At 34.2% G+C, this 16,586-nt stretch overlaps 1 protein-coding gene across 1 annotated transcript in view; it reads left to right on the top strand.

Moving 5' to 3' along the window:
• Abcd3 (ATP binding cassette subfamily D member Pmp70) overlaps positions 1–13,827 on the top strand; it is a 59,377-nt gene extending 45,550 nt beyond the window's left edge. The window contains exons 13-15 of the mRNA XM_081742700.1: positions 1,095–1,370; positions 3,189–3,350; positions 7,238–13,827. Coding sequence (XP_081598826.1) covers positions 1,095–1,370; positions 3,189–3,350; positions 7,238–7,315 — 516 coding nt within the window. The 3' untranslated portion in view covers positions 7,316–13,827. The remainder of the gene's footprint in view (positions 1–1,094; positions 1,371–3,188; positions 3,351–7,237) is intronic.
• The last annotated feature ends 2,759 nt before the right edge of the window (positions 13,828–16,586 follow it).

The following is a 16,586-nucleotide window of genomic DNA, read 5'->3' as shown; positions in this document are numbered from 1 at the left end:
ATTAAGTTCAGTAATTCCGTATGTAGAACATATAGTGGTCTATGATTTTTCAGTAGCAAATTTGTTCATATTTTCCCTGTAATATTTGTCCTCACATCAGAATTTAAAGAATATTTTCAAAGTGAAATATCAATAGACGCCCAAAGCTTGATGGGCTGGTAGGGTGAAATGGGTTTTGCCGACTCTGCCAATGTGACTTCCCTCTTGTAGATGGAAATAATCAAATTTGCTTCTCGAAAATTGTCTCATTTCTTGAGAGAAGTGTCTCATGTTGGCAAAAGGGACAATAGAATATCTGTTGGATATCTATAAGCCTCATGGTTCGTTGAAAAATTGCCTAATTTGTTCGAATTTGTGTTTTCGATCCTAATTTGTGCTCTTTTATGAGGTAAAAGAAATATTTAGGTTTTAAATTTAAGTACAGAAACAGATTGTATGGAAAATCAGCCTACCGTAAAAATTGCATCGATTCTCTAATTGGTTTAGCCGCCACATTGATTGCAGATTGAATTTTATATCGCTTCATTTCAAAATCGCAACTTCACCTCTTAACAAGACTACAGCCTACGAATTTGTGTCAAAAGTTTGGTAATGCTTCAAGGCACTACAGAACTAGTTTAATAAATTTTATGTACAATATATATATATATATATATATATATATATATATATATATATATTCTTTTTAACGCAATTTGCTTTGTGGAAGAAATATCAGTTTACATGATACACATGGAAAATAAAGTATCTGACAGTTGACAAATTTTCTTTTGCTAATGACTCGGAAACAAATGAATTAATTTGGATCATTTTTGTTCTTGTCCTAAGAATAGTTATAATTTGATAACTTGCTAAAATCGGTACTGTAATAGGTTAAGTTATTATTGAGTTATTAGAAAAAGAAATTTTGTCAGCTGAAGAATACTTTCTTTCTGTCGTGACTGTTCATAGTAACAAATACTCATGGTAATTTTGGTACTAGATTGATGTATCTTGTGGAAGAAATGTGGCATTTCCTACAATAGCAAATAAGTTCTTTGTGCCAAATATTAATTAATAGGAAAATCTTGATCCTGTTCTCAATTTCTTTGTAGTTGTGGCCATTATTTGGGGGAACACTGACGAAACCTCACCAAGGGAAATTATTTTATATTCCTCAAAGACCATACATGACTTTAGGAACATTACGAGATCAGGTTATCTACCCACATACACTAGAAGAAATGCAGCGTTTAGGAGTAACAGATAAGGATTTGTCAGGCCATTTAGAAAGAGTAAAACTATCCTACTTACTGGAACGTGAAGGCGGATGGGATGCTGTCGCTGATTGGATGGATGTCTTGTCTGGAGGAGAGAAACAGCGTATTGCGGTAGGTGGGGCATTAATATATATATGCTCATGTTTTTGCATACGACGTGAATACTGTTTTATATATATACATATACGATCTTATTTCTTTTCTTTAAATGTGTTGAAACTGTAATGATTAGATTTGTATAGCATATATGTGTTGCTTCAATGATAATGGAGGCAAAAGTTTATTCTGGCTTCATATTTTCATTTTCGATGTAATTCAGAAATAATGTGTTCGTATTTACCTTTTTTTAGGAAAAATTTCTACAGCTCGTAATTTAATACAAATAATCCAGTTCGATAGTTCTTTGCCTTTAAGACCTGATTGTCAAAATTGTGTACGTTAACTCAAATTATTCACCTAGTAGTGTTTCTTTTGATATTTCTTCTTCCGTATGTTTCGAATGAATGCCGTTATGGCTTCTTACTGTTTAAGAATCTACCAAAAGAACGTCTGGAAAACAAAAAAGAAGGTAAATCCTGTTAGTCTTGAGAGCTATATTCATGTAGTATTATATGTTGAATATAAGAAATAGCTATACCTAAGGAAAGAGAGGAGACTGTAGAGACAAGAATATAATGTAAGAATATTTTGTAAAAAGGACTTAAGCTTTTGTGTGCCTCCCAGGAAGGACTGAGTGATTCATTCGAATTATAGGGAAGAATAAAAATTGGAACATTATTAGGTGGGTAATTTGAGTTATTTAAATGTGCTCCATACGCTCGATAAGTAATTGTATATATTAAATTTACATACTAACATTTCGGCTGGAATTAGTGGTACAAAAGTCCAAACCATTTGTACATGTTTGTAGAAACATCCTGCAAGAAACTTATATTCCCACTCTGTACATCTTCTTGTGTTAATAACTTCGCAGTAAAAGGGCTATCAGGGTATAGAAAGTTAAAATATGCATATTGACATACCTTTATGAAAATGAACTGTTATTCTGTTTGAGTATAATTTTAGGTTAATTACGTTTTGTGCACATCAAAGAAAACTGTACTTATTTTTAACTAGCTGAATATACCCATTCTTCGCATGGGGGCTGTATTTGGAAGTCAACACCTGTGGGAGTATCACTATTCATTTCAGCGACCACGAAAACTATGTATTTGACACTAATATCGGTCATTTTGGACTATTTTTACATGTCTCGGTATCCCCATTCTCCCCGCTAACCCCCGGCTCGCATACAATGGTAGCTCAATTTGCAAGTCATCGCTAATGGAAGTGTCACCATTGATCTCAGCGACCGCGAAAATTATGGATTTGACACTAATATTGGTAATTTTTTATTACTTTTACATGTCTCGGTATCCCCCACCCCACCCCGTGACCCCCCGGCTCGCAGCGGAATAGGGTGAATTTGGAAGTTAATGCGATCAGAGTTTCACCATTGATCTCATCGACCACGAAAACTATGAATTCAACACTAATATCGGTGATTTTCTACTATTTATACATGTCCAGGTTAACGCTCCCCAAAGACCCCCCTTGTTCGAATTTTGAAAAAACGCTTCGCCTTGGTCTGGGGCCTGGACCAAGGTATCCGTGACCAAAATTTAATAACTTTCGGTCAACTTGTCTGGTCCCCAGACCGGTCCTGATAAACGCCCCCTGAGACCCCCTGGTTCGAAATTTTTTTTAAAAAATTGCTTCGTCTTAGTCTGGGGCCTGGACCAAAGTACCCGTGACCCAAACTTGGTAACTCTTGGTGCCCTCGTCTGGTCCCCAGGCTGCACACAGACAGACAGATACACACACACACAAACACACTCTTTATTTTATTTATATTAGATTGGTGTAATCAAATTTAATTGTTTGTTCCAGATGGCACGGTTGTTCTATCATTGCCCTCAGTTCGCAATCTTAGATGAATGTACCAGTGCAGTGAGTGTGGACGTAGAAGGATCAATGTATCAATATTGTCGTGAAGTTGGGATTACACTATTCACAGTCAGTCATCGCCGTTCTCTATGGAAGCATCACGAAGTAAGTTGTACAGATAAAAACCTATTCTTCCTTTTTATTCGAGTAAAAATTAACTAAAATAATGGGTAAGATTATTAATTTTACTAATACAGGGCTCTAGTTTAGAAAAGTAAATTGAATAAAAAAATAAATGAAAAATTTTATTAGTTTCCACAAATTACCTGCAAAAACTGGCATTATTTGAACTAAAATCAATTCATATTTTTGAATTAAAAAGAAACAATAAAATGGTTAAGTTAAAGCATTGTAATGTGTACAATAAAAGTATGGTCATAGGGACATCTGAAAGGAAATGCGTAAAGAGCTGTACAAAACTGCTCTTCTGATGATAACAAGTACAGAAAGCAGATATAGTTGCACGTGTCTTGTATGAGTTTTTGTCATAATTTTTGTTTTATCTTCATATGTTGGGAGTTTCTGTAGTTTTTTCTTTCTTTTTTTCTTGGTGTAGAAACGCATTTAAGAATATCCAGCGTTCATATCTGGTGCATGGGCTCGCTGGTTCGATCTCAGCTAGCATCAAGTGAACTTTGTAGTAGTCGAAGACCTTGTACGTTTTATTTCTTGAATTTCTCCTGTTTCCTCAACTTCCATCGTTCCACCATTATTGTATATCTCGTCAATGTCCCTTGTGACATCTCGAATATATTACACAGTGTATTCAACAACATACAGTGTTCATCGTAATACATGGCATGCATAACTGTTCTGATAGGCCACATAAGCACATATTGGTACAGGTAGCCGGTCGTACAGATGTTGAGTATTTGTTCTGGAGTACGATATTCTAGATTTGCTATAGCTTTACGCGTAACTGACGGTCAAGCATAGCTTTGTCACCTTTTGGTAAGCCTCAAGCAGGATACACGTAACGATATATGCAGATCTCCTTTTCCTCATATCCAAACCTCTACATTGAACAATTTATTGAGAATAATAGAAAGAAATACATATATTCACGAATGAAAATTGCAATGAAAATTTAAATCAAAAATACATGAAACAGAAAGCTTGTAGCATCTGCTTGTTGGCGGTTAGTTGAACAGATTGTGAACTATTGAACCTGTCAAAGAATTATATTAGCGATGATTTCACTGCTGTTAATGGTAGAGCGCTTACCTCTGTCGTGGAGTCTCGGGTTCGATCCCGCCAAAGTAAGTGTGGTGGACAACATCGTGTTCGTGGGTTTTCTCGGAGTACTCTCTTTTCCTCCCACTTTCTCATTCCACCTATTCTTCCATCATCATTCACTTGCCTTAATCATCCGCATCCCTTAGGCTAAAGGCCCCAATCACGGAACGTTAAACTAAAAGATTTCATTTCATTTGAGGCCAACCAGGCCACGGTTGAAGGCTTGTACTCAGTGGAGCACGCTTGGTTTGCCCTGGTGGTATTGGAGCACCGGTTTCCTACTAAAAAATAGGTGCTCTTAAAGTCTCCAGATAAGTATAGGATTAACAGTGTCCCGAATGTACGACGCATTAGCCATATTCTACTGAATGAAAACCACAAGTGAGTGTGAACAGAGAATAGATATTCCCACTCAGCTGCACATCTGTAGACATTACACTGCTGTCACTGTGTCCAACACAGAAATGACCCTTATTGGTGAATACCACCCCCGCCCATTCGCTTTATCACTATAGTTTCTTCCGACACCACAGTGCTCTCGCGTAGCATAGTCGCTAACACTCTCACCTTTCTTGCGAACGGTCTCGGGTTCGATTACCAATGAGGACACTCGGTCGAAAAAGTGGAAAATCTTTTTCAGGCTAGTTATCCTGGGTGAGGTTTTCCTCATTCACACCAGGCAAGTGCCGAAATGGTGCCTAACATAATTTTCCCAGCCCACTTCCTTTCCGATTCCCCAGATAGTGTGTTCGCCGAAGGACGTCATCCCTCATACCTGACCGACTAACAGATGTCGAAAGTACAGAAATCTAATTTCTAATTCTAATCTTCCGACACCACCAATAACGTTTTAGGCGGCGAACAGGTGATAGGATAATCGTCGTAGTGGAGCGCGAAAACATGATTTGTCGTGAACAGTTGATTGTTTAGTGTTAGAGCATTCACAGCAGGACAATGGTGATCACATTGGTAGTTTGTCATCCTTTCAGGGGCGGCCGGAATAACAGTTGTATTCAGGCGTTTCACGGTGGCACTTCTGTCTCCCACACTATACACCACCGATGGACCACACATCATGATTTACACAAGCAGCAGCCCTGCAGAATGACCACCCGATCTCTTGCAGCCTCACTATACAGCCTATCGCTCAATACCGGCATTTGTCCTGACATTACAGACACAGTGTTCGACACACGACGGACTCACACACAAAATTATACTCGTCGTGTTATCCAACGACCGTCAAACTACCAGCAATACGTCTTCTGTAGACACTACGATCAGTTTACCTGCGCTGACTTTCAAACTAAGGTCAGGACGCTTTTTACAGACAGATATTTCGTTCGAAGTGGTTGTTACATACAGGATGTTCTTAAATGTTTTTCCAATAGTGTAATTCTGTGATTCTTCAATTTCTAGAATTCAAGTAGTAGTAAATATTTTAAAGCTCACTACTCGTAGCTCATGTTTTAAAATTGTCTGATATACATACATTACTGTATACAAGTTTCGTAATAAGGCTGAGTCAGTGTTAAGTATGTATAATAAAGGACTCAAACCAAGGTAGATTGATTTAAATCAGTCTGATTTAAATTACGATTTGAATCAAGATTTAGATCACTTGATTTTTTTAAATAAAAATCGTTGATTTAAACCATATTCCGAAATAAATTAATTTAAAGTGAAAATAAGTAAAATCCCGTTTCTGATCTGTTATTTCGATTATGGAAGGTAATAATCATAATACAATGAGATTCAAATGTATGCACAGCACAGTATGAAAACGAGTGTCATGCAGAGGATGATTATTGGAAAATCCCGTTTTGAACGGGTAACGGGAGAACCCTGCTTTCTGTTCTTCGTAACGTAAGGTTTTTAAATCGTTACCTACTCCAACGGAGAAATCACCATGAACATTTAAGACGAAAATTCTTTTGTGTCCGCGTCTCTTTCTTTGTTCCCAGATAATAGGGGCGTATTTAGAGGGATCCGATCCCCTCTCCGAATTTTTAAGATTTTATAACTTTAGGCGAAATTTATGTATTTTATGTGTGTGCCGCAACCTAGTTTCGATTTTTTTAAAATATGCTCCTGCCATATATCAGTAACTTTTTTGAAAAAAAAGAAAGTGTCATGTTGATAAACATTGCTGTTCTTTTTCCTTAATGCTTAAGAAACATTGTTCGGGATTGAAGTAGGTTAATGATTAGGGATTAATTCAAAATTCAACCCCAACACTTTCACTTAGATGGCATAATCAATATTTAATACTAATTCCTAATAATTTTTCTTCGGTTCGCGACTTGTATTATATGAGAAGAAAGATTTGATTTAAATCAAAAAAAGAAAAAAAAATTAACAAAAATGATTTTTTGCCACCCTGACTCAAATGTGAAAGATTGAACATTTGAACAGTTTGCATTAAACAAGAACAGAAATATATATTGACTAAGACAAAACTTTGTAATTGTCTCAATTTCAAGATTTCTCCAAAAATGTTACATAGTAATACCATCTTAAAATCAATATATAAGTATTAATCCTTATTTTCTAGTCATTTCTGTATGATCCCTACAAATACGTATATTCACATTAAATACAGGAGACACTAACTACATAATTAAAACTCATTCAAACTATACCCGCTCCCAGTATTAAAATTATAATGATGTTTCCCACTATTTTTCTGTTTTCTAGTTTTATGTAATAATTTTGGGCACATAGTTATTCGGGTTGTTCTTATCATCTTTTGACAGTTTTATCTTCAAATGGATGGAAGAGGCTCTTTTGAGTTCAAGCGGATAGAACCAGACACAGAAGAATTCGGTTCTTGAGCATTCCGGAAATCAATAGGTGAAAAATAATATATATACATAACTTACCTTTAAAAAGAAAAGTGAATGATTTGTATAAATGTGAGATTGTTGGGATGTATGTATATAATATGTATGACCAGAACGTTGTTTATGGGTTCTGGAACATTACTTTGTTGGAGTGTATATTTTGTGTGTTCGTGTGTGGAGGGGTGTTGTATAGAAGACCACATACAAGCATACATTATGTAAGATTCGCGTACAGTGTACTGGATTTTGTTGTTGGTGCTTTCTAGAGTTAATCTATAGCGTACACACAAAAAAATATGGTAATTACATTATGTGATTATTTTTTTAGTTCATTCTAACTATTAAAGGGGCACTACTGACTATGAAATATCGGATGAGAAGGCATGTTAGACAAGGTAGAAAACTTCTTGATGTAATGGGGAGAAGGCGTCTGTAATATTTTTTCCCCCATCTTCTGTGTATTGCAATGTACAGGATGCTTCAGAATTCCTATTAAAACGTTTGACAGGTGATTTATGGTCACGAAAATAGAGAGTGGGAGATATGCGAAGAAAAGTCTAAATTACTTTTATGTGCTATGAGCCTCGCGATACTGCGTAACACAAACTCTAATGAACTCAGAAAAAGCAGTCTTGTAGAAAATTCGGGGATATCCATAACTAAACTAACCAATAATGCCCAATTTAGGATCTTGAAGACATTTCAAAAGGAATTTCAAAAACAGATGTAAAATTCTCGAATGATCTGCTCATCAAGAATATACAAATACTTATAGTTCTTTGTTCATCGTTCTCAACGTTGTGAATTGCATAATAGTCAGTAGTTTAAATGGCTGCTTTATCGAAAAATTTCTACACCGATGGCCTCTATATGCATTGGTATTTTCTCTGTAATCTTAACCCAAGTTTGTTACATATACGCAGCGAGATTGTATATCCGACCTCCCAAACGTTACGATATGAATTCTGAAATATCCTGTGTACTCTGTTTGACTCCGTTGATATGCATAATTCTGCCAATAGTATTTATTATTATTATTATTATTTTCGTTCGTCTCTTTGGTAATGTTATCGAAAGCTGGTACCGTAGTCTTCCTATATTATAACCTCTTGAAATTGTTCACTCTGTTGTGCTTATTCCTTCAAGTTGTGCTTGTGAGAAACGGATAATACAGTGAAAGTATATGAAAAGAATTTTGTATTAATTACTGTTCCAGAGAAAGCATGTTCGTCTATTTTTCTTTCAAAAATTTGTTTACAACCGCAAAATTCCGTTCGCATCCTATGCTGGTTCTTCTTTAGTCTATAACTTTGGAACTAATAATCTAATATTGGTCTGATTTTCCTTAATTTGAAAAAGTTATGTTATGTCTACTTCAAAGCAAACTGCGTACAAATTGGTCCTTTGTTCTGGAAGTACTAAACGTTTGGATACTATAATGTATACATACGAATTACTTTTAATTTTAAGCATTTACGTTAAAATCTGTGAGTAACATGATTTTAAAACCGTGGTGAATAGCAAAGTTATCTGGAACAAGTCTGTACATGATCAAATCGTAAGCAAATGTAGAAGGGTAAATTTTTGTATTTCTTTATATTCAAATGGAAATATATTATTATTATTCCTGTTATTAAGTGGTACGTATAAGCTCGCTTGTTAGCACTTTAAGTTCGTTGTTATAATAAGTACACTGCTGTTATACAATTGTTTGAGGAAAGCGGTAAGTTAAACATTCGTTAATTGTACCTTTGTACTCGCTGGTGTAAGTTTATTGTCATTTTTGATATCATAAATGTTTTGAATCAGGAGATGTAAATTACGAAAATTAACTTTATCGTTAAGACTCCTTTTAAGGCTTCTCTCATTTTCTTAATGTATAATTTTAGTGAATAACGCAAGGAAAATGAACAATATGGAAGATTTAAAAAAAAAAAAAAAAAAAAAAAAAAAAAAAAAAAAACTATCTACCATTGACAGAATACTATTAAATAAATTGAGACTTCATATCTTTCCTTATAATCCAGAACTCTGCGAGCTCAGCGCATGACGAGAATTGTCTAGCCAGAAATGTCATAAAAGGTCGTGGAAACGACCGTTCACTTAATAACATCTTATAAGTATTAGAGGTCTGCCTTCCAAACTTTTCATATTGTTCTTGTTATTGTGTTGTTCACAAAAATTCAGAAAAGTAGGCATTGTAAAGAAGAGCTTCAAGTTTTAAGGGAATTAATAGATAGTAATCTTTGTAATTCATCGATCTTACTGCTGTCATTTATTTATTTTTTTTTTATTTATTTATTCTAACTCTTAATGTCATTTAAATAATTAATCCTATTTTGGTTTGTAAACAGCATCATTCTCTCCTGTATAAAATAAGTGCTTATAAACTAATATAAGAAGTTCCACAGACAACATATTGAAAGTAATTTCGTTGCCAATTTAATATTATGTTAATATATGCAATCATTTGATACATATAAATAGTGCATGTTAGAAAGGAAGTACAGGTAATACTAAAGGATGCAGTTGCGGGAGTTTTATATATACATACAATTTATATGGATGGAGATGTAAATAATTTAATGAACTTACAAGAATGCTAAATAGTCATAGAGTGCATATTTCAAATTGTTACTTTCCATGACATATGATGTTGTATACCAGTAACAAGACATAGAAGTGAAATCCGAATAGTTAGCACCTTTAGTTCGATTTCTCAACGGTAGCATTGATTACATTACAGAGCAGAAACTCCTGAGATTCCTAGACTAACCTGAGAGTAGAGAAATAAACAGTCACGCTAGAAATTGTCACAACTCAATCATTTTGGATCAATCGATTTGTTATTTAATTCATCACATTAAATACATAAAATATACACAAATTAACAAATATCCGAGAACAAAGCAATATGACAAATAGCAGTTGTTTTTGATTGCAAGTAATTAATAAATTTGCTGCAAGAAAAGAAATCCAGGTTATGTATCAGAATATGATCAGAGAGGTTTAAGCGTTCATGACAATTGTCGGCAATAGCAAAAGAAGAAAACAACCAAAGAGCAGGTGATTTCATATAGCTTCTGCCTTGATTTTTTTTGTAGAATGTCTGTTTTATGAATTTTTAACTAGAAATATTTGGAGTATATGCAAGCTGAGCTTTGTTTTGTGAGAGCTTCGTTCATTCCTTCTTTGTCCACCGAAGAAAGCGTATATTCTTAAGTCGGTATAGTCTCAAGTCTCTATGTGGGGGTTAATCAAGCAACACTTTACAAAAATCAAAGGTTATTCCTAGGTTTACTCTGTTAAAATGCTAAAAAAAAAAAAAAATTCAACCTCAATACTAACGATGAGGGTACGTCAGGTTGAGGTAGAAGTTACTAAGTAGATGTTTTAATTACAAACTTTAAATATATTTGAGGAAATATATGGAGCTCAAAACCCATATTCTAGTCCCTCAACCTCCCATATTGAGTATGAGATTTCCTTTCGCTGGTATACATCCAATTAAAAAGATTTTTTCGTAACATATATTTGGTAGATTTCTTCTGCAGTGGGTAGTATTATTTTGTGAATTCTCAAGTTGGTATATATCTGTATCATGTAGGATATTAGTGTTAACGTGTACGATTGACCTAAGTTCATTGGAAAGTGGAACGCAAGTTATCATAATGTTATGAACAATTAATTATGAATTGTTGTGTAGTTGGCAGAACTTTTAGTTAGGAAGCAATAGTATTTCAATAAAAGGCCCTAATTTTGTTTACACTATGTTTCTTAAACTTTCAGTCTAGTTAGCAGAGCATTTCGCCAGAAGGCAATAATATTTTAGCAGAATAGTTTAATTTTATCGTACACTATATTCATTTAATTTTCAGTAATATTTCACGTGTAAAATTTCTATTCTCCTAAGCATTTGTTGTGCTCTGAGTTGTTTAGAAGTAACCTGTTGGAAGTCCGTGCCAAACCTCCCTGACTGTCTCTGATTATCAAGCGTAAAAGAGGAAATATTTTTCAAGCTTAAAAGATGTAATTAAGTGAAACGTTGAATTTTATGATTACTAATAAATTAAGTGATACTGCATTATCAGTTATCAATATGAATCAGTATTTATTTCCATGATCGGTTTGATCGGTGCTAGGATCCCAGAACCGATATCAAATTCCGTGTTTATATTTCCTTCTTGTGTATTACTTAACACATAGAGCAACAACTTCTACGAAATATTTAGATCAAATCATTAATATTTACAAATAAATGAAAAATCAGACGCGTCTTCTAATTTTTAAGAAAGCTCTCAATTAGTTACAAAGTTTCTAAAAGTGATCATAAACTACCAAAGACATCAAAAAAACTATTCGAAATCTATAATGGGGAAGTAAGTTCCGACTAAGTCGTTGGGTATGTAATATCCCATAGAAGTATTAATAGTTTTGACTACTTTTAAAGTAAGATCTAAAATCGTAATTTGTAGGTGCTAGATTTCTTCCCTTTCATGTATGATATGTAAATGGTATTGTTTGTTGCCTTGAGTAAAGAAAGTGTTCATCTGAATCGTAGCCCATTTGATAATATTGTTTTAGAGAAGATAAAATCCAGAAGTCAATATATATATATAAAAAATATGATATGTATATATACATTATTGTTTTATTTTATTTGTTTTGCATTTTTTGTTATAAACCTTCTATTTTATGGAAATTTGTTAATTCAGTTTTTGTTATTGAGAGCCAATAACACTATGAAGAGAGGCCATTCTGGAGAACGTTACTTGTAAAACTTAAATTGGTATCTTTTGAAGAAGATAATGCGAGAAAAGACGTATATATACAAACAATACACTGATAATTTTTTGGCATATATTTACATCAGTGTTATCGTTAGATTTCAATGATATTTTTAAGGTTTGGAATAATGGATGCAAATATTAGTCTATACAGTATGCATCACAGTAGTTACTTTGAGGATCTCTCTTCATTTCGAACTACCTTTGAAAAGTAAAAAATGGTGAAAAAGCACATTTTCAGCTAATTGTTCGTTGTTTGTATCTAAGACCAGTTGGGGGAAAACAGTCGTCTAAAGTTAGGCAATACCTAAGTACATCACATGTGTGCTTTTACAGTTTAGTGGTTGATTAGCACATTTCCTTAGATACTGTTTAAGTTTAGACGTTATCTTTTTAATCCAATCAAAGAGACTTCTGAAAGAACATGCTTAAGTACATCATTAACTTAGTGTTACAAAATACTCCACTGCTGGTATAACAACTGTTCTGTTCAAAGTGACATTGGCTCTTAAATTGATGTTTTCTTTGTAAATTAACTGTCCTGTTATGTACTTTTATTGATTAACAAATCTTAAATAAGATTATACATCTTAGAGTTAAGACGGTGAAAAGCAACAAAATCAATCTGTGAAAAAAAAAGTTCAATGGCATCTTATTAAATTTTATTGGATTTCGTCATTTTCGGTTCTATTCATCCATTTTATTTTAACTTATATGAATCAGCAGGAAGGGATAAAAGAGAGTATTATTATTATTATTATTATTATTTAAATCGAAACCGGAACTAATTGGATTTGGAATTGTCAAGATTATTAGGATTGTTATTCAGTTTTCCAAGCTTTTTATGTGTTTCAAAATACTGTAAAATTCAAAGTAATCCGACATTTTTTTTCTAGTATTTACAAAAAAATATTTAGTAAAATATTTAATTGCAATAGATTTATTATTAAGCAGCTAATCGTCAAAGCGTATAATCATAGTTGTTTTAAAAACTTATTAACAGTGTTTTACCAAACAGTATATTGTAAGTTCTGTTAAGACCAGTAGTTACAATCGAATATTTATAGAAGGAAAATTCTGATTAAACCTGTACTTAAAATTTTTGAGAGTAACATGTCATAATTAGACTCATGGAGAAGGTTCTGAATATCCTGTACACTTAGCGCGAACAAGTAAGATCGGTGGATAGAATCGAAAATTAACGAAAACGAATAACAGTTAGAAAGCCATTGATCTGTGTGTGACACAGATTGAATACCTGTAGTATTGTTTACTTCCTTTAAATACTTTTAATTATTATTGTTGAAGGTAAGCTTTAGTAGTGCATCTATACTTAATAAAGAAAAAAAGTGAAATTTCTTATAAACATTATATCAGGGCTTTTAAATTTACTCAGGGAGTAAAAAAAGAAACACATGGCACCCTTTTCATTGTATTAAATTATCAGCGAAGTACGTACTTTATCTCTGTCAAGATTGGTTAAAAATATACCATCGAATGCTGTTTAATTGCAAATACTGTGTGATGAAATTGTTATTACAACAATAAATTATTTTTACATTTTCTTAATTTTTACAATCCAACTTTTTCTATTCATTATTCAACTATTTATCTGAGCAAATATCGAATGAAATTGTTATCTTTGTTGAGAAGCTTGTATATAATAATTATTATATATATATATATATGAAGGTTGTGAATAAATTTTGAGAGGCAGATTCGCATTTTCAATGTAATCCTGCCCATATTTTAAAGTAATATTTATAATTGGGTATAGAAATTAGTATGCAATGGGGAAATGAAAAAGTTTTAAGAAGAAAATAAAAACCGACTGAAAAATTAAATTTTAATTTCAAGTTTAACATCCTAGAGTTCCGATCTTTAGACTAAATAATCGACGAAAGTGAATGGTTTTGAAAGAATTAGTGGAATGAGAATGTGGGAAGAAGCGGGAGAACCCCGTGGAAACCCATGATACAATGTTGTTCACTACTAACTTATATGGGCTGAAATCGAACCAGATACCACTCAGCAGAGGAACGCTCTACCATTGATTCACCGTCACCCCTTAAAGAAACACATTGAAATTCTCGGTAATAGATATATATATGTGTATAAGGGTAACGCAACGCAAACAAGCAAAAAGCAGTTGTTAACATCTATATCATTTGTCACAAATTAAAACTCAAATTTTGCATTGCGTTGACGCAAACCGTTCAGGAGTGAGGCCTCGAGTTTGGTGATTTACGATGCCTGATTGTTCCGCAAACCATGCACAAAAAGATTTAGCAGTTGTTATGTTGAAAGATGCAAAGAGAAATTGCAATGCCCTGTTACCGAAAATGTCGAAATGAACGTAGTTCATACTTACATTCGCTTTTCCTTAGTAAAACAAAACTAACCAAAGCACTAAATATATTAATAATGTGTAACAGTGCCTTCATTAGACACACTATCTTGTTACGTTACGTATCTCTTTCAGGGAACGTGTCTGGTAAGACGATGTTATATTTACAAAAGTGCTACACAAGTGTAATTGACATGTTTAGTACTGTGGTCAGCTTTGTTTTATTCATGCATGTTGAAGCTGTAACGAACAATTTACATTCACTTGTGTAAGTGCCCCAAGTCATGGACGAAAAACACTTCCACAATATCACAGAGCCTCCAACTTGAATCATACCATTCTCATACTGCTGGTGAAATGCTTCATTGAGTTTATGGTGTACTCGATACTTCGCAGTATTCTAAGGAGGCTTTGTAATGGACAAACATCATGTGAAGGGTTTTCTTGGGATTCTCTTTTTCTTACTGTCATCATTCCATCGTATGATTCATCTCATCATCGTCTTCCGTAGCCTCATTACATAACGTGGGACATTGAACATATATATATATACTGTATATGTTCAATGTCCCACGTTACGCGTTTCCAGTTATATGTTTGTGTTTTTTAGACCATGGAAGACGTGCAGTTTGAGGCACTAGAAAAATGGCCTTGCGTTGTACTTGGATTACAAATGTCCATTGCATGAAATTCCATTCGCAGTGTTTTTCCGGAATTTGGTTGAGATGGGTATATTGCATATATTAGGAAAGTAATGAAACTGATTTTCTGTTAATGATGAATTTAATTATTTTTATAAATCAAGGTCCTGGGCAGAATAGTTCCCTTGGGTAAATCAAGGTCCTGGTCAGAATAGTTCCCTTGGGTAGCTATACACCGATCGACGAGACGTTGTTTCCATTCTTTGTAGGGTTACCATGATTCTGTGGTCACACAACGCACTGTATAATTCCTTCCAATTTTGCCATTTGTCTTGCATTCTGTGTGTTATTTCCATATCCAAACACCATTCTTGGCAACAAATAAACCTAAATATTTAAGGTTTTTCGCTTCATTCTATCTTTCTCATTGTAGCTTTACTTCCCCAGTTCGTTCTCTGTTGAAATCGAAGTATTCTAATTTTTTGGCCTCTGTCTTCCTAAGACTTCCTCCAATTCACAACTTTCAACTTTTTCCGAATTTGCATTGCATAATTAAAAATCATCGGCAAACATAATACACAAGGGAGTTTTATCCTTTACATCTTGAGCTATATATATATAAAAAAAAAAAAAGTGAAGATATACGGGGTTACAGGTTAGCTCTTGTGTAATCCAACCAGAAATGGGTTTTGGTGTGTTATTCCATACTACTTCTTACTTGGATAGTAGCTTCTATATACATACACTGATATCCAAAACTTAAGCACAAACTATAAAGTGACCTAAGAGTTGAATATACCAAGTTGTATGAGTGTCTGTTGGGGTTAGAAATACAATACATGAGGTAACATTATAGTCATTGTATTCACAGAGTGTCTAGTCCAGAAACAGAGTATCATACGTGATAAATAATTATGAAAAGCAGAGATATCCAATGCCGAAACTTATGTCCAGAATACACCAAAGAAGAGTACAGTAGAGTATTCACGTAGAGATATCAGTATGGAATATGCCCTTCTCGAACAGAACTACACAACTGGTATCGACATGCCATATGGAAATAAGATTACCAAGCAGTTCTTGTGGAGTACCTTGCCACTTCTTCTGGAAGGCCCATCGGAGGTCTGGGCTACTGGGTGGCCGCTGAGAGGTATACGCTCGGCAAGACATCTCCCTACAGTAATCATAAGCATACTCTATAGGGTTGAAATCCGGGAAGTACGCAGGCCACTCGATTCGATGAATATCCTCTTTCTGAAGGAACATGGCCACGACAGCTGTACAATGTGGACTAGCATTGTCGTCTATAAAACGAAACTGGACCAATAGCTCCACGAAACAAACGAACATGACGGTGAAAACATCATTACTATATCTGACGCCAGTTAGAGTCCCTCCTTGTACAAACTGCAACTCACTACATCCGTCCATTATTATGCCGTCCCAAACCATGATTACGCAGACTGGTTTGTTTTCTTGGCAGCACC

The sequence above is a fragment of the Thermobia domestica genome, chromosome 16 (genome assembly GCF_964235325.1).
Source record: "Thermobia domestica chromosome 16, izTheDome1.hap1.1, whole genome shotgun sequence".
Lineage (NCBI taxonomy): Eukaryota > Metazoa > Arthropoda > Insecta > Zygentoma > Lepismatidae > Thermobia > Thermobia domestica.
Note: the sequence above shows the minus strand (reverse complement) of the source record. Positions and strands in the feature narration are given on the sequence as shown.